Source organism: Pecten maximus, chromosome 4 (assembly GCF_902652985.1).
Source record: "Pecten maximus chromosome 4, xPecMax1.1, whole genome shotgun sequence".
Taxonomy (NCBI): domain Eukaryota; kingdom Metazoa; phylum Mollusca; class Bivalvia; order Pectinida; family Pectinidae; genus Pecten; species Pecten maximus.
Genome location: NC_047018.1, coordinates 51,083,458 through 51,108,889, shown reverse-complemented (window position 1 = coordinate 51,108,889; position 25,432 = coordinate 51,083,458). Strand labels below are relative to the sequence as shown.

Here is a 25,432-nt window from a genome sequence, read left to right as displayed (position 1 = left end):
GATATTACATAGAAACTTGTGGACGATATTACATAGAAACTTGTGGGCGATATTATATAGAAACATGTGGGCGATATTACATAGAAACTTGTGGGCGATATTATATAAATATTTGATTACAAAACACCATGATGCACTATCGTCCATGAAATAGTAATAAATATAACAAGTATGTTGTGTATGAAGTCTGGAAAACTCTCAACATATCCTGCAGAGAATCAAATGGGTGATCGTCCATGAGAACAAAATCATAAAATCTATTAGGACTGTACAAACAAAAAATCACGAGTACCAAGATGTCACTTCGGGATACACTGTTAGGGTTTGGTTTGGTTTGTTTTGTTTTTGTTTAACGTCCTATTAACAGCCAGGGTCATTTAAGGACGTGACAAGTTTTGGAGATGGAGGAAAGCCGGAGTACCCGGAGAAAAAACCACCTGGCAACTGTCCCACGTAGGTTTCGAACTCACAACCAAGTGGTGGAGGGCTAGTGATAAAGTGTCGGTACACCGCGGCCCCCACTGTTGGGTACTTTCGAGAAACAATCGATATAGTATTGATCAACACTGAGATATAATTCGTGTAGATCATTGGAAATCTCTATGAATTGAGAAAAATATGTTTATAGATATATACTCAAATGAAAAGGGGATGTTTATAATAGAACTAAGGAAACGTCAAGTAAGCGAGGTGTATCTTAAGATATGATAAAAAAATTGATGTCAACTTCCTGCTTCAGAATGAATTTTACTATTACGTAACTCGTGATTTTATCATATAGGGAATATTTTGATTACAATTTGTAAGATAGTTTATAATCGTGATGTTACTAGAGAGTTCCATGTCGAAACGTTCCTATAACACACGAATGACCGACCGGTTACAGGTCCGGATTGTCTAAACGTCCATACAGGGTTAGAATATCTCAATAACACCTAGTTACTGTAGTGAAAATGCTAAAGCTTTGAAGTCACGCGCTAAAGCTTTGAAATCACAGGTACGTCACTGATAAAGTGAACACAAAACTGTGAATCGATGGTCAAACATTGATGACCATGGAACTTGAGGACCATTGGTCAGTTTTAAATTCCTGAACAAATTTGTGGAAAAAAATAATTTTAAAAAATAAGGATAATCATCAATTCCAACTTTGTTATAACAGGCCTGTCGACTGACCCAAGTCTTCAGTTAAAAGCTGGCTACAGAGTTTGTACTTTGTTATAACAGGCCTGTCGACTGACCCAAGTCTTCAGTTAAACGCTGGCTACAGAGTTTGTACTTTGTTTAAGAGCTCTCCTAACACTTTTATTGTATAATGTAATGACCTTGTAAATGTTGTGTTATCTCAAAATTCATTGTATTCCACAGTAATAATTCATATTAGTAACAAATCTAGTAATCGTGTCGAGCCATTATAGGAGAATTTATAAACAAAACATTATATATAGCAGTTACTGTAGACCGACTTGTCTTTTGTTAGATAAATTGTATATATCAAGTTAAATTGTATGTTAATAAAAGTTAGAAGCTGGTTACATGGTGAGTTTTTAGTTTGTTTAAGGTGAAACTTCCTAGGGAAACCTATCCTAAAATACACGGGATTCCGATTGTTAAATTAGGGATGACACAAGCTCCATAATGTTAATAACAACGCCTGTCACAGGTATCGGAACCGTGCAATGATGTGGAAATACGAATATCTACATGTTCAAAATTACAAGTCCGGCCAGCATACTAGAGAAACGTTACATGTGTAAGTTTGTTTATATATACAAAAAATGTATGTACTGCCCCAGACTTTATGTGTTATCGACCCACCTTTTTCAGTATTTATTGCATTGCCTTTGTATCTATCACATAATCCTTGTTAATATTTAAACCTGAACATTTTCCTCCTTATTAGTGTAAGTTGTTCTTATTAGCTAAAGTTTACCTAGAAATCAATTCAGACATTCACTAGGAACTCGTGTCTGCTTCCTTTTTTGGAAGTCTATATCTGCTGAAGATCAATTTAAGACATTCAAGTGCACGTGTACTGAGGTATTTTAATAGGGGCTGCGATAAAATCATCGTGATCAGTCGCGATCGGTCAGAGCGCCGGCCACGTAACCTCTAGTGACGACCCGAGGTTCGACTCTCCCTACGCACCCGTGTCGGTTTGTGGTCCCGGGCCAGTCTGTGCTGTCAGGGTTGTGTCCATGGGTAAGACACTTTACCCTATTTTTTATGGATAGTATGCGACGGGCCTCCGGTATGTTGCTCAGTGAGGGAGTCACCAACTACTACAAGGATTCCCCGCCTCAAAATTACCCTGGCTATTCACGGGGCGATAAACCCAGCAAATCAACAAAGAATCAAGCAAACAAACATACAAACAAACAAACAAACAAACGAGTATTCCATTATGTGATGTCAATGTCTGCCATTTAAAATACAAAAAAATACTTACCGTATAGAACACCGATACAGTATCCGCGAGCTCCCTGTCCGGCGCAGTCATTTATATCCGTTTAATAATTTTCGAACACTAAAATATCCATATTGAACATTGAGGACACTACTCTGCTATATCGTTAATGTCACAGTCCAGTCCCGGTATCGTCACAGAACTGATCAAAATCTATTCAGCGATAAAGAATATCACCAAGCCTTGATAATCCGATAAATCACACAAAAATTAATTTAAAATACAAACAGGGAAAATGGTTATCACTAATTATGTATTAATTAAGGGGGATTATCTTTTTATTTCACACCCGATCGTGTAACTTTTGCACGGGGCTATAATTTACACGCCATGAATTTCCCCGGCGCAATCGATAAGTCTGGCCAGGGGATTATACCACATCTACCCTGTGTGACTCAAATTCGGGATAACAACTGAACAGAGGGGGACCTTTTAATTCCTAACACCGAGACTGAATAGAGGGGGACCTTTTAATTCCTAACACCCAGACTGAATAGAGGGGGACCTTTTAATTCCTAACACCCAGACTTACTGGGGGGGTTGTCATTGTCTCACTTGTCGCTTTCAATACGTGTTTATTTAATTTATTGATTTTTTTTTAATTTTTATAATCTGACGAGTCCAAGCTTGGAGCTAAGCTCACATTTATCATTAAGTCTTGTTTTTTATACTCGGCTCGAGGTATGGTGTGGGTATTTCTACCATGTATGTGCCGTCGGCCAAAAACTAGCACCGTCACGAGTTGTGTACATACATGTATACGTTATGGACATCTCTCCAAATCATCAAATCAAAATGTATGTTTTGTGTAGGTAAATTAATAACGACGGGTACACAGAAGGGTCAAAAATCTCGGATACGAAAACAAATCCGGAAAATATTATTGTATGGGTCAAAGGAGATGACATAATGGGCACGTTTGTGGTTCAATTGTTATGTATCAACAAAACTGAATTATACCGATACCTTAAATATGAAGGTCATGACCTTGGACTACAATACCTTTAAACCGTTTATTAAATGTTCTATTATGATGTTACTTACGGTTCTCTTTAAAGCTGATCCATGAATTTATTCTATAAATAAACACTCCAAATCACGCCCATTATCCGGGGTATTATAGTATTATTGACCAGCGTCTGCCTGCTCTATTCTAGAATTTACCAAGTAGACAATAATATCTTCTTTTTTTAATAATTTTACTGTCTTACTTAAACATATTCATGATCATAATGACATTGTATCTGTATCTCCTAATTTATACTACTACTCAACAATTCACAAAAAAAAACAAAAAAACATTGGAAATTTCTAAGTGAGAAGATTTTTTTAACATATTATATTTCCAGTATTTCAGCTATTGGTTTATCACCGCTGATTACTTTTCATTACGAACGGTCTTTTAATATAATTAGTATTTTTTTTGTACCAGATACCGACAGCAACGGAAACACACAAACCTAGTTTTGTGGTAGAATGATTAAATTCTTCCTTTTATTTTAATATACTTCATTGACTATAAATAACTACAAGATTAATAAATGCCTGGTTTTATATCTTCAAAACGTTAGTTTTGTCTTCATTATACCTAGAAGGCGATTTGGGAGACAAATACCAACCGAGTATTAGATAAACTGACGGCATGGATAAACATACATAAATAGATAAAAATACCGGAAGTTGCCTAAAGGTAACTGCGCAGGGGTCACGGCCGGAAGGAAAATGCTGCTGGCGGAACTTTTATCCCATTTATCCCTTTCCTTTCTCTGCCCCCCCCCCCCCCCCCCCCCCCCCCCCCCCCCCCCCCCCCCAGCTCCCCTAGCAAATACTTCCATCCGTGTATTTGTGTCCTGAAAATGACCATCAATTGATTAATGTCAATTAGTTAATGATGATGTAATCCCGGTAAATACTAATATACCATGTACCTCCAGGCTCGATCGGTTGAACTTAAGACTAGTAATCCAAAGGGCCTGGGTTCGATCTCTAGCGGAGCCAGTATTTAGATTTAATCAGTCAAGTGCATCTGTTACATTGATACGCCTGGTAGTAACTTACACTATGCATCATCTTTCCACATCGAGACTAGACGGGCTCCTGGTGGGGGCGTGGACCTTGTCGATATGATCCTAGTGCATAGCATGACCTTGAATAACGGGTACATCAGTTACCTTGAATTACGGGTACATCCGTGACCTTGAGTAATGAGTACATTCGTGACCTTGGATAACGGGTACATCCGTGACCTTGAGTAACGGGTACATTCGTGACCTTGAGTAACGGGTACATTCGTGACCTTGAGTAACGGGTACATTCATGACCTTGGATAACGGGTACATTCGTGAGCTTGGATAACGGGTACATCCATGACCTTGAGTAACGGGTACATTCGTGACCTTGAGTAACGGGTACATTCGTGACATTGAGTAATGAGTACATCCATGACCTTGAGTAACGGGTACATTCGTGAGCTTGGATAACGGGTACATCCATGACCTTGAGTAACGGGTACATTCGTGACCTTGGGTAACGGGTACATCCGTGACCTTGAGTAACGGGTACATTCGTGACCTTGAATCACGGGTATATCCATGACATTAAGTAATAAGTACATCCGTGACCTTGAGTAATAAGTACATCCGTGACCTTGATTAAAGGATACATCTGTGACCTTGAGTAACGGGTACATTCGTGACCTTGGGTAACGGGTACATCCGTGACCTTGGGTAATAAGTACATCCGTGACCTTGAGTAAAGGATACATCCGTGACATTGAGTAACGGGTACATCCGTGACCTTGGGTAATAAGTACATCCGTGACCTTGAGTAAAGAATACATCTGTGACCTTGGGTAACGGGTACATCTGTGACCTTGGGTAATAAGTACATCCGTGACCTTGGGTAAAGGATACATCCGTGACCTTTGGTAAAGGATGCATCCGTGACCTTGGGTAAAGGATACATCCGTGACCTTGAGTAATGGGTACATCCGTGACCTTGAGTAATGGGTACATCTGTGACTTTGGGTAACGGGTACATCCGTGACCTTGAGTAATAGGTACATCCGTGACCTTCGAGTAACGGGTACATCTGTGACCTTGAGTAATGGGTACATCCGTGACCTTGAGTAATGGGTACATCCGTGACCTTGAGTAATGGATACATCCGTGACCTTGGGTAATAGGTACATCCGTGACCTTGAGTAATGGGTACATCTGTGACTTTGGGTAAAGGATACATGTACGTGTCGCGCTGGATTTATATGAAGCTGACTTGCAGCACGTACTTCGCGGGAGATGTGTGACTGATGACACGAGCACTTCAAAGTCAGTGGCGACAGTATCCGGGAGGTCATTTTTTGACAAACAACAAAGCAATTGGATTGAAGACTTGACCAGGATATGAGCGATGCGTGAGGGTCTTTTAATCATAAGCGTTGAAATGCACGCCGTTTACTGATAGTGAAAAATACCGCCAGAACTACCGCTCCCGCTGAGGACTGGAGAGGTGGCTCGCCGCAACAGATCTCTGAACGAGAGTACTTGGCGACCTTCAAATTTATCGCTCGTCATTCCTCATTCTAAATATACGTAATTAATGCTTTATAAGGAAATCCTCCATGTGATTAACAATAGGTACGGAATTCCTCAGCAGTCTATCTAATCTACAAACACTTTAGACTGTACTTCTAAAGTACAAACTGGCATAATAAACACATTTTTTCCAGAACGAAAATAAAAATGTAGTCTACCGGTTAAGCTACCATGATAATACACGCTTGGCTGTTTATCTGAATTAGTATTTTCAGCACTACCGCTTTCTGAGAGAATATGCAAATGATGGCATTTCACCCCTGTCGATAATGATTTTGAACACACGTTTAACATGTATGATCGCAAAACTACGTTCACACATAAGAAATAATATTAACAATGTTTTAATACGATTTAACTCGTTACGTGACGAACGCAGGACCAAACCCTGTCCACGCCAGATCAATTGATATGATTTTATTAGGTATAATTATCACATGCTTTAAACAATCTATTATGAATAGATATAAATATTTCTGGACACTTGTCTTAAAATATGTATTAGATAGTGGACATTCTCGAGGATGTAATATGTATTATAGTGGACATTCTCGAGGATGTAATATGTATTATAGTGGACATTCTCGAGGATGTAATATGTATTAGATAGTGGACATTCTCGGGGATGTAATATGTATTATAGTGGACATTCTCGAGGATGTAATATGTATTATAGTGGACATTCTCGAGGATGTAATATGTATTATAGTGGACATTCTCGAGGATGTAATATGTATTATAGTGGACATTCTCGGGGATGTAATATGTATTATAGTGGACATTCTCGAGGATGTAATATGTATTATAGTGGACATTCTCGTGGATGTAATATGTATTATAGTGGACATTCTCGTGGATGTAATATGTATTATAGTGGACATTATCGAGGATGTAATATGTATTATAGTGGACATTCTCGAGGATGTAATATGTATTATAGTGGACATTCTCGTGGATGTAATATGTATTATAGTGGACATTCTCGAGGATGTAATATGTATTATAGTGGACATTCTCGTGGATGTAATATGTATTATAGTAGACATTCTCGAGGATGTAATATGTATTATAGTGGACATTCTCGAGGATGTAATATGTATTATAGTGGACATTCTCGTGGATGTAATATGTATTATAGTGGACATTCTCGAGGATGTAATATGTATTATAGTGGACATTCTCGAGGATGTAATATGTATTATAGTGGACATTCTCGAGGATGTAATATGTATTATAGTGGACATTCTCGAGGATGTAATATGTATTATAGTGGACATTCTCGAGGATGTAATATGTATTATAGTGGACATTCTCGAGGATGTAATATGTATTAGATAGTGGACATTCTCGAGGATGTAATATGTATTATAGTGGACATTCTCGAGGATGTAATATGTATTATAGTGGACATTCTCGAGGATGTAATATGTATTATAGTGGACATTCTCGAGGATGTAATATGTATTATAGTGGACATTCTCGGGGATGTAATATGTATTATAGTGGACATTCTCGAGGATGTAATATGTATTATAGTGGACATTCTCGAGGATGTAATATGTATTATAGTGGACATTCTCGAGGATGTAATATGTATTATAGTGGACATTCTCGAGGATGTAATATGTATTATAGTGGACATTCTCGAGGATGTAATATGTATTATAGTGGACATTCTCGAGGATGTAATATGTATTAGATAGTGGACATTCTCGAGGATGTTGGAAACAGAAACGGCTGGGTATGCATCGATTTGTACAATATTAAATGTGTATTTCAAAACATTTTTCATTAAATCAGAATAAAAGTTCTTTAAAAACATACCACAACCAGATTCGAGAAGTCAAATCCCGCTAGCTTTTCTCTTTTATTTGGGATTTCCATTTCGGAATTTCTTTTATTTTCGTTGTGTTTCTTTATATTACTTCCCTCGGACAATATTCCTCAAAACAAAGACATGCAGATAATGCTGAAATATTTCCATGCAAACTGATAAAAAATTGAAAATACATTCTACATAACGAATCTAAAATCTTTAAACTGTACAAAAGATAAACATATTCGGACATATATACAAAGTTTTTTTTCTATTTCTTTATAAATGAAATACATTGCCTATTGTCCTTTTATCAAAGTCAATAAATGTTAACTCGGTTTGAATACACATATTATCTCTAAAATCAAGCTTATGCAAAGAAATGTTATTAGGGAGGAATGAGACCAGGCTAGTCTTCATTGGGAAATTTACATATTCCGACTAATGGTGAAAGTTTGTGAAAGTTTGCATGACGAAGGCATAAAAATGCGAAATGAGGTCGCCGCAAAAATAAGTTGGTTTAAAGCATCAGAGAAATCGTGAATGTCTTCTCAACATAAACCAACTAAAAAGGCCTGAAACACAATACCATTAACATATAAATATCCATTATCAGATATCAAGTTTCATATGATGCGTTAGTTAAATGGGGGACTAGACGATTGCTGCTTGTGATACGGGTCCACCATAATAAACAACTATCTATATTTAGTACATTTAAATTTCAATTCCTATGATTGAACTTAATTTACTCATATTTCAAAATAACTTCCTTATTTTTCGACAGTTTTAGCGATACAGTAACCTTAGAACTTTAATTCTATTTTAGTAGTCTGTGCTTGTTTCCATCGCGCCTTTTATTACACGAAGAATGCCAAGACATAAAGAATTATTTGAATTTTTTTTTTTTTAAGATTTGATCTTGCCAAGAGTATCAGTTCTGAGTGATCACTCAGTCTATTAAGCCAATCATCAGGACATAGTGTGGGTCACGTAATTAATCCCATGGTATGTTGTTCTTTACAAATCCGCTCGATGACAATTTAACGTTTCATTAGACACGTAGGTCCCTACATTTAGTTTTATTCAGACATCTAGTTGACGTGACTGGCCAGTTTGTATGTGATGTTTGTGCTTCCTCGCGACTAGAACGGGACACAGGGGATAATTTTCCAGCGGGAGACATCCGCCCCCCACACGGAACGACAACGACCCCGTGACCTACAGTAAACAACATACATTGTTTAGAGATAATTCACACATTGACGCTCGCTCCCCCGTAGTCTTGTTGACCTTTAACACGTTGGTGCCGTGACGTAACTTCCCGTCAACATGGCCGCCGCTGTTGTACGACAATTCGAAGGAAAATAAGCAGACACATTTGAACTGGTAATGTTTAATCTACAAAGTATGGACATTTGACATTCTGTCTAGAAATATTTCAATCAGAATGTTGTTGAAATCGCTGAATGACTTGATATTACACAGTGCCAACCAAATATTTTCTAAATATTTCATCGAGTACCCTCGCGCGGAAAATATCACAGAAAACGCCGCGTTGTCTTGGTCAACACAACCGAGTCGGACAGAGCGGAATGTCGCAAGTACATGATGGGGGACTTTTATGTTGTTTCATCTGATAATAACAATGTTTTTAGGTATTCATGGCACACTTCTAGTTGTTGTAATGCTATATGTAACAACATATGTCTAATTATGACAAATCAAATTTTGCTGCTTTCAATTCATTTCATTATCTTCGCAAAGCAATATACGAAAACCCGTAAAAATGACATACCATTTGAGTACCAATATCTAGAGTGGTATGTAGTGATAGGTTTACGTAGGTGTAAATCTCACAGCGAGGTTAATCCTGGTATAATGACGGGGAGAATTAGTTTGAAATGTCCATCACAGAAACTAAAAGTGGTTGGTTTGTTGTTATTGTCTGGACGTATAAAAAGGTAAACAGAGTACTATTTTAATTGTTGTTTATTTTAACAATAGAACATGTACCTGGTTTGTTTTGATCATCTCTGTTTTTATGTCAATGTAGGTGTGATGGTGAATAATCAATCGCTCCCCTAGCAGATATTTTTATCCATTGTTGTTGTTGTTGTTGTTGTTGTTTTTGTTTTTGTTGTTGCTGCTGCAAAAAAGCTAAGGATGTCAACAATGATATGGGTACTATGATATAAATGTGTTTCCTTTACGATTTCGCCTCCGTTAGTGACAATTATATAGTAGTCTCCGGTAAAACTGTTTTGTTCTCAAATTTAAACTATTTGTTTATAGCGGATGTTTCATGCAATTCCCGAATTAAACAAAACTTAAAAAAAAAAAAAAAAATTACAAAATTTTAACATATTCATACATTACGACATGTTTCTTATCATTCCATGACCATTTTGGGACTGTCCCAATTTCTACACATTTCGTTTGGAATGTTTATCAATCTGAATGGCTTCTCCAATGTTCATACAATCTATAAATAGAGGAGGTCCGAACGTCCAGTCGATGTATTGTTCCTGGCCAATTCCCATTAATTACCATGACAGGTCTGACGGGACGGCAGTCTAACCGACGGTACGTAACCACACGATTCAGGTGAAGGGAATCACTCGCTATTTGTCTACTATATAGCCAATGATATATAAATACGCCACGGACATCATTGAACATTGTGATCAGGCTTGAGTTACCGCCCTTGAATCCAATATTTCATGGCGGGGTCATATATCTTCATATCCTTAATTGTTCACGTGCATCTACGGAACGGACAAAGACTCGTTATTTGTCTTCACAAAGTAACGACCCTGATAGTTGATACTTGGTCCAAGGGATGATTAGAATTTTATACGGGGCCATTTCGTAGTCTGAAGTTCTTCATTAGACACATTCATTAGACGCTCAATATTCGACTTACTCAGGTCGAGTCGATCGCTATATAAGGACATAAACATAGATCAAATATCACAAATGATACGAAGACACGGAAAATATTTCGATGGAAACTATGGATATCACAGTTGTATAAAGTTATTCTTGCTGCATATCCCACTGGAAAGACTCTATTTATAATTTTATTAGGTGCATGTTTTGTTGAGGTCCAAATATTTTGTATTGTCAATATTTTCTTTTCTTTCTTTTATTGTAAAATAAAAGATACATGTATATATAAGATTGACTCTTCAAATTCCATATCCATGTTCTGTAATTGCGTACAATCCCGTGATTACAAATAGCAGGGTACGGATATGGGAAACGTATAAGTATACGCATTTGCCAGGGAACGTGTATTATTTCAATAATGATACCAAAACTTTTAAACAAAGCAAATAAATGCTTCAACATGTACCAAATATTCGAAATTGTTATGTGTGAGTAGAGAAACAATAAAATGTCTCGCCGTAGAGATGCATTGGTCTCATAGTGAAATCTATACACCTGGAGTTTATCCGTCGACACACACCCCTATACACTAAGACAGCGAACGTTCCACGTGCTTGGTTTGTTTTTGTTTAACGTCCTATTAACAGCCAGAGTCATTTAAGGATGTGCCAGGTTTTGGAGGTGGAGGAAAGCCGGAGTACCCGGAGAAAAACCACCGGCCTACGGTCAGTACCTGGCAACTGCCCCACGTAGGTTTCGAACTCGCAACCCAGTGGCAGAGAGCTAGTAATAAAGTGTCGGGACACCTTAACCACTCGGCCACCGCGGCCCCTCGTTCCAGGTGCAGAGCCAGGTACGCTCATTCTATGGGTGCTCGTTAGTGACAGTCTGAGGCTATATTTAAGTAACGAATGTTTCAGCTGTTGTTACAGTCCTATAACACACATTGCTATTGGTGACAAACATGATAAAGCCTGGTAATACATTTCTGTCATCAATAACAAAGTGTGTTATAGGAATGTAACAACATTTGCTAAAACATTCATTACTTATATTTACGTTTTGATAGAATAACTGTGCTTTATTTAGTCATTTCGAACCAATTTTGAACAGAAAATCCAATGAGGTTGATGACGTCACAATACCAAATGTCGTATTACAAGATTTACCTTCAGTTCGCATTACATTTGCTAAAGTAAAGTTGCTGGTTTTCCTGTGGAATATATATCTCGGGGGAAGTCCCATCTATACACCCCCCACAGCTTCCGGTAACTTACCCTGGCGTGATGGCCATGTAATGTAACCAGCAAAATGTGTGTGCAATAGCGGCCACTTGTTTAAAAAATAACCGCCAATGTGTGATAACACGGACATGAGCGTAATTAGTAACATATTTCTCCTTGAAAAAAACATTGGAGTTCGGTATTTCAGTTGGGGGGTCGGTGACTAATTCCCCGTATAGACTTAAGAATCTATCCGGTGTCTCTTCTATAACATCATAACATTTTCCTCGACGTTGGCTTAAATTTGCCCATACATTTCTACCCAGGAACGGTGCCGTTTCATCGTCCATAAACATCAATTCCCGGGTACTAAAATGCGTCACCACCACTAGCAGACCACCCGTCGTCACCACGGGTAGGCCAACCGTCGCCACTGCTAGCAGAACACCCGTCGCCACCACTGGTAGACCACCCGTCGTCACCACGGGTAGGCCAACTGTCGCCACCGCTAGCAGACCACCCGTCGCCACCACTGGCAGACCACCCGTCGTCACCACGGGTAGGCCAACTGTCGCCACCACTGGCAGACCACCCGTCGCCACCGCTAGCCAGCCAAATATGGCTACGACTGTGAATCGAAAGTTGGATTTTTCAGATGACGACAACGTCGAACTAGAGGACGTTCGATTTGTAATGGCCGACCGATTGGTCGAGAAAAAAAAGAGCAAACGTATAAAAAAAATCAAAAACAAGAAAAGATGTCGGGAAGGAAAATAAAAAAGCAGTACCTCTGACTCAAGTACATCTTGTGATGATTAAAAACTTTACATATAAAGTTCGATGAGTAGTTTTGCAATTTTTCCCTTTCAACCAAACATAAAATTCTGAGCAAAAATAAAGCAAATGAAAATATTGTTCTTTTATAATTGGCGTAGCAAGTTACAGTCCTGTTGACAATGTCTGAAGTATTAAATGTCGGGGAACTTGATAGAAAACGTGTATGTTAAAGAACTTCAAGTATTAACTAGACACCATTCTTAGATGAACTGCACCTATAGCAAGACTATTTTGATAATTGTAAAAATTATTGAAAGACATTGGGTATCATTATTGAAATAATATACGCTCCCTGGCAAATGCGTATACTTGTACGTTTTCCATATCCGTACCCTGCTAGTTGTAATCACCCCAATGAAAACAAAAACCCTTTGGCGTGTGTATTGAGAACGTATACTATGTATATGTATCGATAGACTGATACTTGTCTCAATGAACGCACTCGCTTTTGTAGCGGTTCGTATCCACGCATTACAAAAAAGAAAAATGTCTGCCCGTCCTTAGATACGACACTACCATAACTGGGGAATGTCTCGGAAACGATTTTTGGAAATCTGTACATGCTTTTTTTTTTAATCTCAATATAAAAAAAGTTCAAATTGGTAGAATTTTTAATCATTCTATTTACAGGTTTCTGAGCTGACATTCTTCAAAATTATGGTTAGTAAACAAGTGTTGTAAACTCCATTTAAGCAGTACAGTGGTAAACGTTAACATTACCGTCTATGGGAAATCATTTGGTTCCGTGGTCCCTATACTATACAACTCTTATCGAGTTATCCAGGTCCCGAGTTGGTCATGAGCTGATTCCGAGTTGGTCTCGAGCTAGTCCCGATGTGGTCCGGAGCTAGTCCCGAGTTGGTCTCGAGTTGGTCCTGAGTTGGTCCCGAGTTGGTCCCGAGTTGTCCCGAGTTGGTCCCGAGTTGGTCCCGAGTTGGTCTCGAGTTGGTCCCGAGTTGGTCCCGAGTTGGTCCCGAGTTGGTCCCGAGTTGGTCTCGAGTTGGTCCCGAGTTGGTCTCGAGTTGGTCTCGAGTTGGTCTCGAGCTAGTCCCGAGTTGGTCTCGAGTTGGTCCTGAGTTGGTCTCGAGTTGGTCCCGAGCTACGTAGTCCTGAGTTGGTCTCGAGTTGGTCCCGAGTTGGTCTCGAGCTAGTCCCGAGTTGGTCCCGAGTTGGTTCCGAGTTGGTCTCGAGTTGGTCTCGAGTTGGTCTCGAGCTAGTCCCGAGTTGGTCTCGAGTTGGTCCCGAGTTGGTCTCGAGCTAGTCCCGAGTTGGTCCCGAGTTGGTTCCGAGTTGGTCTCGAGTTGGTCTCGAGTTGGTCCTGAGTTGGTCTCGAGTTGGTCCCGAGTTGGTCTCGAGTTGGTCTCGAGTTGGTCTCGAGTTGGTCTCGAGTTGGTTCCGAGTTGTTTCCGAGCTACGTAGTCCTGAGTTGGTCTCGAGTTGGTCCTGAGTTGGTCTCGAGTTGGTCCCGATTTGGTTCCGAGTTGTTTCCGAGCTACGTAGTCCTGAGTTGGTCTCGAGTTGGTCCTGAGTTGGTCTCGAGTTGGTCCCGATTTGGTTCCGAGTTGTTTCCGAGCTACGTAGTCCTGAGTTGGTCTCGAGTTGGTCCCGAGTTGGTCTCGAGTTGGTCCCGATTTGGTTCCGAGTTGTTTCCGAGCTACGTAGTCCTGAGTTGGTCTCGAGTTGGTCCTGAGTTGGTCTCGAGTTGGTCCCGATTTGGTTCCGAGTTGGTCCTGAGCTGGTTCCGAGTTGGTCCGGAGTTGGTCTCAAGTTGTTCCGGAGTTGGTCTCGAGTTGGTCCCGAGTTGGTCTCGAGTTGGTCCCGATTTGGTTCCGAGTTGTTTCCGAGCTACGTAGTCCTGAGTTGGTCTCGAGTTGGTCCTGAGTTGGTCTCGAGTTGGTCCCGATTTGGTTCCGAGTTGGTCCCGAGTTGGTCTCGAGTTGGTCCCGATTTGGTTCCGAGTTGTTTCCGAGCTACGTAGTCCTGAGTTGGTCTCAAGTTGGTCCTGAGTTGGTCTCAAGTTGGTCCCCATTGTGTGTTAACATTGCCCGTACAATTATTTGTATATTGCACCCTCAGATAGCAACAAAAGGCATTTACCACGTCATCACATTGAATGGACCCTTGGGGCAGCAGATACGTCCTCACAGCATAGAGTCTTCAACAGAAGACAATACACTATGTAGGCTTTATAGTCAGAGGAGCATGTTGGCGGTATTACAATATACTCTGTAGGCTTTACAGTCAGAGGAGTATGTTGGCGGTATTACAATATACTCTGTAGGCTTTATAGTCAGGGGGGCATGTTGGCGGTATTACAATACACTCTGTAGGGCTTTATAGTCAGAGGAGCATGTTGGCGGTATTACAATATACTCTGTAGGCTTTATAGTCAGAGGAGCATGTTGGCGGTATTACAATATACTCTATAGGCTTTATAGTCAGGGGGGCATGTTGGCGGTATTACAATATACTCTGTAGGCTTTATAGTCAGGGGGGCATGTTGGCGGTATTACAATATACTCTGTAGGCTTTATAGTCAGGGGGGTATGTTGGCGGTATTACAATACACTCTGTAGTCTTTATAGTCAGGGGGGCATGTTGGCGGTATTACAATATACTCTGTAGGCTTTATAGTCAGGGGGCATGTTGGCGGTATTACAATATACTCTGTAGGCTTTATAGTCAGGGGGGTATGTTGGCGGTATTACAATATACTCTGTAGGCTTTACAGTCAGGGGAGCATGTTGGCGGTATTACAATATACTCTGTAGGCTTTATAGTCAGGGGAGCATGTTGGCGGTATTACAATATACTCTGTAGGCTTTATAGTCAGGGGGGCATGTTGGCGGTATTACAATATACTCTGTAGGCTTTATAGTCAGGGGGGCATGTTGGCGGTATTACAATATACTCTGTAGGCTTTATAGTCAGGGGGGCATGTTGGCGATATTACAATATACTCTGTAGGCTTTATAGTCAGGGGGGTATGTTGGCGGTATTACAATATACTCTGTAGGCTTTACAGTCAGGGGAGCATGTTGGCGGTATTACAATATACTCTATAGGCTTTATAGTCAGGGGGACATGTTGGCGGTATTACAATATACTCTGTAGGCTTTATAGTCAGGGGGGCATGTTGGCGGTATTACAATATACTCTGTAGGCTTTATAGTCAGGGGGGCATGTTGGCGGTATTACAATATACTCTGTAGGGTTTATAGTCAGAGGAGTATGTTGGCGGTATTACAATATACTCTGTAGGCTTTATAGTCAGGGGGGCATGTTGGCGGTATTACAATATACTCTGTAGGCGTTATAGTCAGGGGGGCATGTTGGCGGTATTACAATATACTCTGTAGGCGTTATAGTCAGGGGGGCATGTTGGCGGTATTACAATACACTTTGTAGGCTTTATAGTCAGGGGGTATGTTGGCGGTATTACAATACACTCTGTAGGCTTTATAGTCAGGGGGGCATGTTGGCGGTATTACAATATACTCTGTAGGCTTTACAGTCAGGGGGGCATGTTGGCGGTATTACAATATACTCTGTAGGCATGTTGGCGGTATTACAATATACTCTGTAGGCTTTATAGTCAGGGGGGCATGTTGGCGGTATTACAATATACTCTGTAGGCTTTATAGTCAGGGGGTATGTTGGCGGTATTACAATACACTCTGTAGGCTTTATAGTCAGGGGGGCATGTTGGCGGTATTACAATATACTCTGTAGGCTTTACAGTCAGGGGGGCATGTTGGCGGTATTACAATATACTCTGTAGGCATGTTGGCGGTATTACAATATACTCTGTAGGCTTTATAGTCAGGGGGGCATGTTGGCGGTATTACAATATACTCTGTAGGCTTTATAGTCAGGGGGTATGTTGGCGGTATTACAATATACTCTGTAGGCTTTATAGTCGGGGGGGGGCATGTTGGCGGTATTACAATATACTCTGTAGGCATGTTGGCGGTATTACAATATACTCTGTAGGCTTTATAGTCAGGGGGGCATGTTGGCGGTATTACAATATACTCTGTAGGCTTTATAGTCAGGGGGTATGTTGGCGGTATTACAATATACTCTGTAGGCTTTATAGTCAGGGGGGGGGGGGGGGCATGTTGGCGGTATTACAATACACTCTGTAGGCTTTATAGCCAGGGGGGCATGTTGGCGGTATTACAATATACTCTGTAGGCATGTTGGCGGTATTACAATATACTCTATAGGCTTTATAGTCAGGGGGGCATGTTGGCGGTATTACAATACACTCTGTAGGCTTTACAGTCAGGGGAGCATGTTGGCGGTATTACAATATACTCTGTAGGCTTTATAGTCAGGGGGGTATGTTGGCGGTATTACAATACACTCTGTAGGCTTTATAGTCAGGGGGGTATGTTGGCGGTATTACAATATACTCTGTAGGCTTTATAGGCATGTTGGCGGTATGAGGAATGCCAATAGGTTAACACTGCCATGCCCTAATTAGTATAAATATATTACCTGGACTAGCAGGCATACTCCCCAGGTGTAATGAAGCGTCAGCCATCTTTATATATGGTTATCCCCATGACAACTCGGGTATCCAGTCGTTAGCCCGGGTCCCGCGGGGACCTCTCCTGTTACCTTTGATCACGACACGGATACCCTAGATGCCGGCGCAGCAAAATTGAACCGAGTAGGGAGCCTCCACCCGATCTCCTAATAGCACATTAATGAGGTTGATATGATGAAAGCTTCGTACTGTCAAATACGGCCCCTGATCACTACCCCTCTGTTCATTTACTCTCGTCATACGGACATTCGTCAGGTTCTAAAACCGCCCTTATAGCTAGCTCATGTCTGCTTGTACATAAACGTCGGATTGCCCATGGCCATTCTCAATACAAGTCGGGTATATATATGATAATACAATTACAATGTGTTGTCATGTGCTGTAACTTGAGGGTTTTTGAATGTCACTGATACACTGACGACATCAACAATGATTAACTCCGTGACAGTGACAGAAGCTGTCAGTATCGATACAAATCGCTAATCTATCCAATACCATGGAAAAGGGAAAACGGTAAAGTGACGACAAAAGCAAGACTTGTATATCCTTCGAATCTCTGGTATATACGTCTCTGACAAACGTGATGACAAAAGTGACCTTTTCCCAAGCGCTATACCAGCGTACATTTATCCCACATTTGACTTTCCCGAGACAGGTGTAAGACTTTCCCGAGACAGGTGTAAAACTTTCCCGAGACAGGTGTAAGACCTTCCCGAGACAGGTGTAAGACTTTCCCGAGACAGGTGTGAGACTTTCCCGAGACAGGTGTAAGACCTTCCCGAGACAGGTGTAAGACTTTCCCGAGACAGGTGTAAGACTTTCCCGAGACAGGTGTAAGACCTTCCCGAGACAGGTGTAAGACCTTCCCGAGACAGCTGTAAAACTTTCCCGAGACAGGTGTAAGACTTTCCCGAGACAGGTGTAAGACTTTCCCGAGACAGGTGTAAGACTTTCCCGAGACAGGTGTAAGACCTTCCCGAGACAGGTGTAAGACCTTCCCGAGACAGGTGTAAAACGTTACCGAGACAGGTGTAAAACTTTCCCGAGACAGGTGTAAGACCTTCCCGAGACAGGTATAAGACCTTCCCGAGACAGGTGTAAGACTTTCCCGAGACAGGTGTAAAACTTTCCCGAGACAGCTGTAAGACCTTCCCGAGACAGCTGTAAAACTTTCCCGAGACAGGTGTAAGACCTTCCCGAGACAGGTGTAAAACTTTCCCGAGACAGTTGTAAGACCTTCCCGAGACAGGTGTAAGACCTTCCCGAGACAGCTGTAAGACTTTCCCGAGACAGGTGTAAGACCTTCCCGAGACAGTTGTAAAACTTTCCCGAGACAGGTGTAAGACTTTCCCGAGACAGGTGTAAGACTTTCCCGAGACAGGTATAAGACCTTCCCGAGACAGGTATAAGACTTTCCCGAGACAGGTGTAAGACCTTCCCGAGACAGGTGTAAGACTTTCCCGAGACAGGTATAAGACCTTCCCGAGACAGGTGTAAGACCTTCCCGAGACAGGTGTAAGACCTTCCCGAGACAGGTGTAAAGTTTTCCCGAGACAGCTGTAAGACCTTCCCGAGACAGCTGTAAAACTTTCCCGAGACAGCTGTAAAACTTTCCCGAGACAGGTGTAAAACTTTCCCGAGACAGGTGTAAGACCTTCCCGAGACAGGTGTAAGACTTCCCCGAGACAGGTGTAAAACTTTCCCGAGACAGGTGTAAAACTTTCCCGAGACAGGTGTAAGACTTTCCCGAGACAGGTGTAAGACCTTCCCGAGACAGCTGTAAGACTATCCCGAGACAGGTGTAAAACTTTCCCGAGACAGGTGTAAGACCTTCCCGAGACAGGTGTAAGACCTTCCCGAGACAGGTGTAAAACGTTCCCGAGACAGGTGTAAAACTTTCCCGAGACAGGTGTAAGACCTTCCCGAGACAGGTATAAGACCTTCCCGAGACAGGTGTAAGACTTTCCCGAGACAGGTGTAAAACTTTCCCGAGACAGCTGTAAGACCTTCCCGAGACAGCTGTAAAACTTTCCCGAGACAGGTGTAAGACCTTCCCGAGACAGGTGTAAAACTTTCCCGAGACAGTTGTAAGACCTTCCCGAGACAGGTGTAAGACCTTCCCGAGACAGCTGTAAGACTTTCCCGAGACAGGTGTAAGACCTTCCCGAGACAGTTGTAAAACTTTCCCGAGACAGGTGTAAGACTTTCCCGAGACAGGTGTAAGACTTTCCCGAGACAGGTATAAGACCTTCCCGAGACAGGTATAAGACTTTCCCGAGACAGGTGTAAGACCTTCCCGAGACAGGTGTAAGACTTTCCCGAGACAGGTATAAGACCTTCCCGAGACAGGTGTAAGACCTTCCCGAGACAGGTGTAAGACCTTCCCGAGACAGGTGTAAAGCTTTCCCGAGACAGCTGTAAGACCTTCCCGAGACAGCTGTAAAACTTTCCCGAGACAGCTGTAAAACTTTCCCGAGACAGGTGTAAAACTTTCCCGAGACAGGTGTAAGACCTTCCCGAGACAGGTGTAAGACTTCCCCGAGACAGGTGTAAAACTTTCCCGAGACAGGTGTAAAACTTTCCCGAGACAGGTGTAAGACTTTCCCGAGACAGGTGTAAGACCTTCCCGAGACAGGTGTAAGACTATCCCGAGACAGGTGTAAAACTTTCCCGAGACAGGTGTAAAACTTTCCCGAGACAGGTGTAAGACCTATCCGAGACAGGTGTAAGACCTTCCCGAGACAGGTGTAAGACCTTCCCGAGACAGGTGTAAAACCTTCCCGAGACAGGTGTAAAACTTTCCCGAGACAGGTGTAAAACTTTCCCGAGACAGGTGTAAAACTTTCCCGAACAGGTGTAAAACTTTCCCGAGACAGGTGTAAAACTTTCCCGAGACAGGTGTAAAACTTTCCCGAGACAGGTGTAAGACCTATCCGAGACAGGTGTAAGACCTTCCCGAGACAGGTGTAAGACCTTCCCGAGACAGGTGTAAAACTTTCCCGAGACAGGTGTAAGACCATCCAGAGACAGGTGTAAGACCTATCCGAGACAGGTGTAAAACTTTCCCGAGACAGGTGTAAGACTATCCCGAGACAGGTGTAAGACCTTCCCGAGACAGGTGTAAGACCTTCCCGAGACAGCTGTAAAACTTTCCCGAGACAGGTGTAAAACTTTCCCGAAACAGGTGTAAGACCATCCAGAGACAGGTGTAAGACCATCCAGAGACAGGTGTAAGACTTTCCCGAGACAGCTGTAAAACTTTCCCGAGACAGGTGTAAAACTTTCCCGAGACAGGTGTAAAACTTTCCCGAGACAGGTGTAAGACCTTCCCGAGACAGGTGTAAGACCATCCAGAGACAGGTGTAAGACTTTCCCGAGACAGCTGTAAAACTTTCCCGAGACAGGTGTAAAACTTTCCCGAGACAGGTGTAAGACCTTCCCGAGACAGGTGTAAGACCTTCCCGAGACAGGTGTAAGACCTATCCGAGACAGGTGTAAAACTTTCCCGAGACAGGTGTAAAACTTTCCCGAGACAGGTGTAAGACCTTCCCGAGACAGCTGTAAAACTTTCCCGAGACAGGTGTAAAACTTTCCCGAGACAGGTGTAAAACTTTCCCGAAACAGGTGTAAGACTTTCCCGAGACAGGTGTAAGACCTTCCCGAGACAGCTGTAAAACTTTCCCGAGACAGGTGTAAGACCTTCCCGAGACAGCTGTAAAACTTTCCCGAGACAGGTGTAAAACTTTCCCGAGACAGGTGTAAGACTTTCCCGAGACAGGTGTAAGACCTTCCCGAGACAGGTGTAAGACTTTCCCGAGACAGGTGTAAACCTTTCCCGAGACAGGTGTAAGACCTTCCCGAGACAGGTGTAAAACTTTCCCGAGACAGCTGTAAAACTTTCCCGAGACAGGTGTAAGACCTTCCCGAGACAGCTGTAAAACTTTCCCGAGACAGGTGTAAGACCTTCCCGAGACAGGTGTAAAACTTTCCCGAGACAGCTGTAAAACTTTCCTGAGACAGGTGTAAGACCTTCCCGAGACAGGTGTAAAACTTTCCCGAGACAGCTGTAAAACTTTCCCGAGACAGGTGTAAGACCTATCCGAGACAGGTGTAAGACTATCCCGAGACAGGTGTAAGACCTATCCGAGACAGGTGTAAGACTATCCCGAGACAGGTGTAAAACTTTCCCGAGACAGGTGTAAAACTTTCCCGACGCTGTGCTACTGGCGGACCTCTTTAAGTCTAACAGTATCGTTGTCATATCAGCTGGTGTTAATATCATTAGAGAGCCCGAAAAGGTAGATAACCTCGCGTGGTCTACAGTAAGGCGGGGACAGACTGACGGGGCAGCGGTCAGCAACATCCACAGGTTTTTTTTATCTGATATTTAGGAACAAATATTGACCATCTGATTACGAGATAACACACAAGGTGTTGAAGCATTAAATATTGACCAGTCACGTGTCACCTTGACCTAACTTGACATCAAATAACTTATACAGGCATTTCAATACACATGTACTTCACAAACGAGGTCAGATGGCGCTGTGAAGTCAACAGAAATGTTCACACCAGGAAAATGCCCCCTCGATAGCGTTTAAACAGATGTGTATAGACCGCTGCGAGAAGCACTCTTTTATCAAGGGTGGAGTGTACCTACCGGGTGTACAACAAGGACTCTTTAGTAGGGGTAGACACTTATTAGCGCCAAGGGGCCCAAGCAACAACACAGATGGCCAGAGGCACAGAGGAAGGAATGTCCTCTCACGTTAAGGTCGCTTTGTGTATGGGGCCGTCAGAGAGATCCTTAAGCACACCGGGTGTCGGCCATCTCAATGTCAAATTGAATAGATACAAATATTTCAATTTTGGTCTTCAATTGATCTTAAAATCACACAAATATTTGGAATTTTTGAATGTTTATGTACACATTAGGTCGCAGTTGCCTGTGTGCTGAAGGTGAGGTACATTTATGTAGATGTGGGTAATTAAAGACATGCATCCCACCCAAACAAATAGCAAGTCTATTGACATTCCCACGTATTGGAATCACTTCGAGATCTACTTTATACCAAGATATATTGGTGACGGAGATGGTCTATATTAGAGTCGAAAACAAACACCGTCGCGCTTTACGTGGTAATTATGTAACGTTCGCCTCATAGGTACATTGTGTGACATACACGACAAAAAACTCTGTGTGAGAAAGCTGTGTAAACAGCTAAGTATTGGTCTGATTTGACCACACGCGATTCCTGACATTACAATCGTTCATTCCGCTCTTTCAGGCGCATTTTGAGGACACGCCGTATTTGCGGATGTGCGCAAATCTGCAAGCAAGTTTTTTGTGCTAAAAATATTTGTCTTTCAAAAAGTGAACAAATACATGTATACACTGCTCGTCATGAACCTGTAATTCACTTTCACTTTAAAAAGCAGAGCTCAAACTTTTCGAAGCTGGTGGTGGCTCACAGTAAGTGCATGTAGCTTTTGGTATTGAATAAAATAGAACAACGACCTGTGATTGTTTTCAAATATAATCACTCTTTATAGGAAATGCAGCTTTTTTTTTTTTTTAAATAAGAAGAGTTTTCCAATCCGATGATCAGTGTGATGGTACAGTCCATATTGACTGCATTGATAGTATTACTATCATATTACTGTGGAGACAGGAGTCTGTCACCAACGGACCGTGTCGACATAATACCGTGGATACAGGAGTCTGTCATCAACGGACCGTGTCGACATAATACCGTGGATACAGGAGTCTGTCACCAACGGACCGTGTCGACATTCCACCGTAGATACAGGAGTCTGTCGGCAACGGACCGTGTCGACATAATACCGTGGAGACAGGAGTCTGTCACCAACGGACCGTGTCGACATAATACCGTGGATACAGGAGTCTGTCACCAACGGACCGTGTCGACATAATACCGTGGATACAGGAGTCTGTTATCAACGGACCGTGTCGACATAATACCGTGGATACAGGAGTCTGTCACCAACGGACCGTGTCGACATTACACCGTGGATACAGGAGTCTGTCACCAACGAACCGTGTCGACATAATACCGTAGATACAGGAGTCTGTCACCAACGAACCGTGTCGACATGACACGCATACATACATGTAAATGTAACTTATAAGCCGGGAATCGATTATCATGATATAAAAATGTACATATTTTTTATATCTTCTTGCAACGTAATTGGCATGTGCTGGATAAACTGGACGTTCAGGTCATAATAAAATTCAACTGACCGGCTTGTACATAACATGTCATGATCTGAATGTCGAATTTTGAAATAAGTCACAAAAATAAAACTCGTTATGATGAAAATACTTCTTTATTATTTAGACCAGTATTCGAGAGAAAGAAAACAATCACGTTTAATAAATGTAACTAAGTTAGAAAACAATCACGTTTAATAAATGTAACTAAGTTAGAAAACAATCACGTTTAATAAATGTAACTAAGTTAGAAAACAATCACGTTTAATAAATGTAACTAAGTTAGAAAACAATCACGTTTAATAAATGTAACTAAGTTAGAAAACAATCACGTTTAATAAATGTAACTAAGTTAGAAAACAATCACGTTTAATAAATGTAACTAAGTTAGAAAACAATCACGTTTAATAAATGTAACTAAGTTAGAAAACAATCACGTTTAATAAATGTAACTAAGTTTCGTAAAATGTTAACTTGGACATCTCAATACTCAGTGCAGCATGACATCAAAGGTTCGGGTATGGGCGGTAAGGAGGGTCGAGACATGGTTATGTCATTACAGACTGGTGATGTAAATCGTTCTACGACTGTTAAAACGTGCCCAGGGTCGAACTCAATCAGCCCCTTGATACCCTAACGACAGGACATACTATCTATGACTCACAACTGATATACTTGAAATCAATTATTTGTAGTCCATCGTAAGCTTGATAAGTATGTACGAATTTAATCAAGTATAGAGTGATTCACGTGTATGACGGGCCGAGGCCTGATAACGTCTCTACCCCACTGAACTAACGTGGGTGACGGCCCACGTGCACCCCTGGTACATTACCGCCCCTGTGGTCAAGGACAAGACAACCTCTCCCAACCTATAAACATATCTGAATCATACAACAATGCGTTAGTCAGTCTACACATAATCCAAACAGACGAAATCCGACAAATAATTCCAGGATATTCCTCCTGTGCATGTATCTGTTGTATGTAAACAAATCATTTACGTACAGAAAGATATGCTGACGGTCTTTGGTACAGAGATGTGTTGACACTCTTTGGTACAGAGATTTCTTGATACTCTTCTGTACAGGCATATGTTGACACACTTTGGTACAGAGATATGTTGACACACTTTGGTACAGAGATATGTTGACATTCGTTGGTACAGACAAATGTTGACATTCGTTCGTACAGACATATGTTGACACTCCTTGGTACAGAGATTTGTTAACATTCGTTGGTACAGATGTATGTTGACATTCGTTGGTACAGACATACGTTGAAATTCGTTGGTACAGATATATGTTGACACTCCTTCGTACAGAGATATGTTGACATTCGTTGGTACAGAGATATGTTGATATTATTTGGTACAGATATATGTTGACATTCGTTGATTCAGAGATATGTTGACACTCCTTCGTACAGAGATATGTTGACATTCGTTGGTACAGAGATATGTTGACGGTCTTTGGTACAGAGATATGTTGACACTCTTTGGTACAGAGATGTGTTGACACTCTTTTGTACAGAGATTTCTTGATACTCTTCTGTACAGGCATATGTTGACACACTTTGGTACAGAGATATGTTGACACACTTTGGTACAGATATATGTTGACATTCGTTGGTACAGACAAATGTTGACATTCGTTCGTACAGACAGATGTTGACATTCGTTGGTACAGAGATATGTTGACACTCCTTGGTACAGAGATTTGTTAACATTCGTTGGTACAGACATATGTTGACATTCGTTGATACAGGGATATGTTGACATTCGTTGGTACAGAGATATGTTGATATTATTTGGT

General features: G+C 41.6%; 1 protein-coding gene across 1 annotated transcript; it reads right to left on the bottom strand.

Moving 5' to 3' along the window:
- Window positions 1-13,604: 13,604 nt before the first annotated feature.
- LOC117326628 (cell wall protein IFF6-like) lies at window positions 13,605-17,377 on the bottom strand. Its single transcript, XM_033883389.1, has 2 exons — window positions 17,332-17,377; window positions 13,605-14,563 (listed from the first exon to the last, which is right to left on the bottom strand). Exons 1-2 carry the CDS (start codon window positions 17,375-17,377, stop codon window positions 13,605-13,607), a joined length of 1,005 nt encoding a protein of 334 aa, XP_033739280.1.
- Window positions 17,378-25,432: the final 8,055 nt, after the last annotated feature.

Coding starts and splice junctions, on each gene's coding strand:
- LOC117326628 (XM_033883389.1), bottom strand. CDS start 17,377: ATGGCTGACGCTTCATTACACCTGGGGAGTATGCCTGCTAGTCCAG. Junction 14,564..17,331: donor GAGTATGCCTGCTAGTCCAG/GTAATATATTTA, acceptor ACTCGGAACCAG/CTCAGGACCAACTCGGAACC.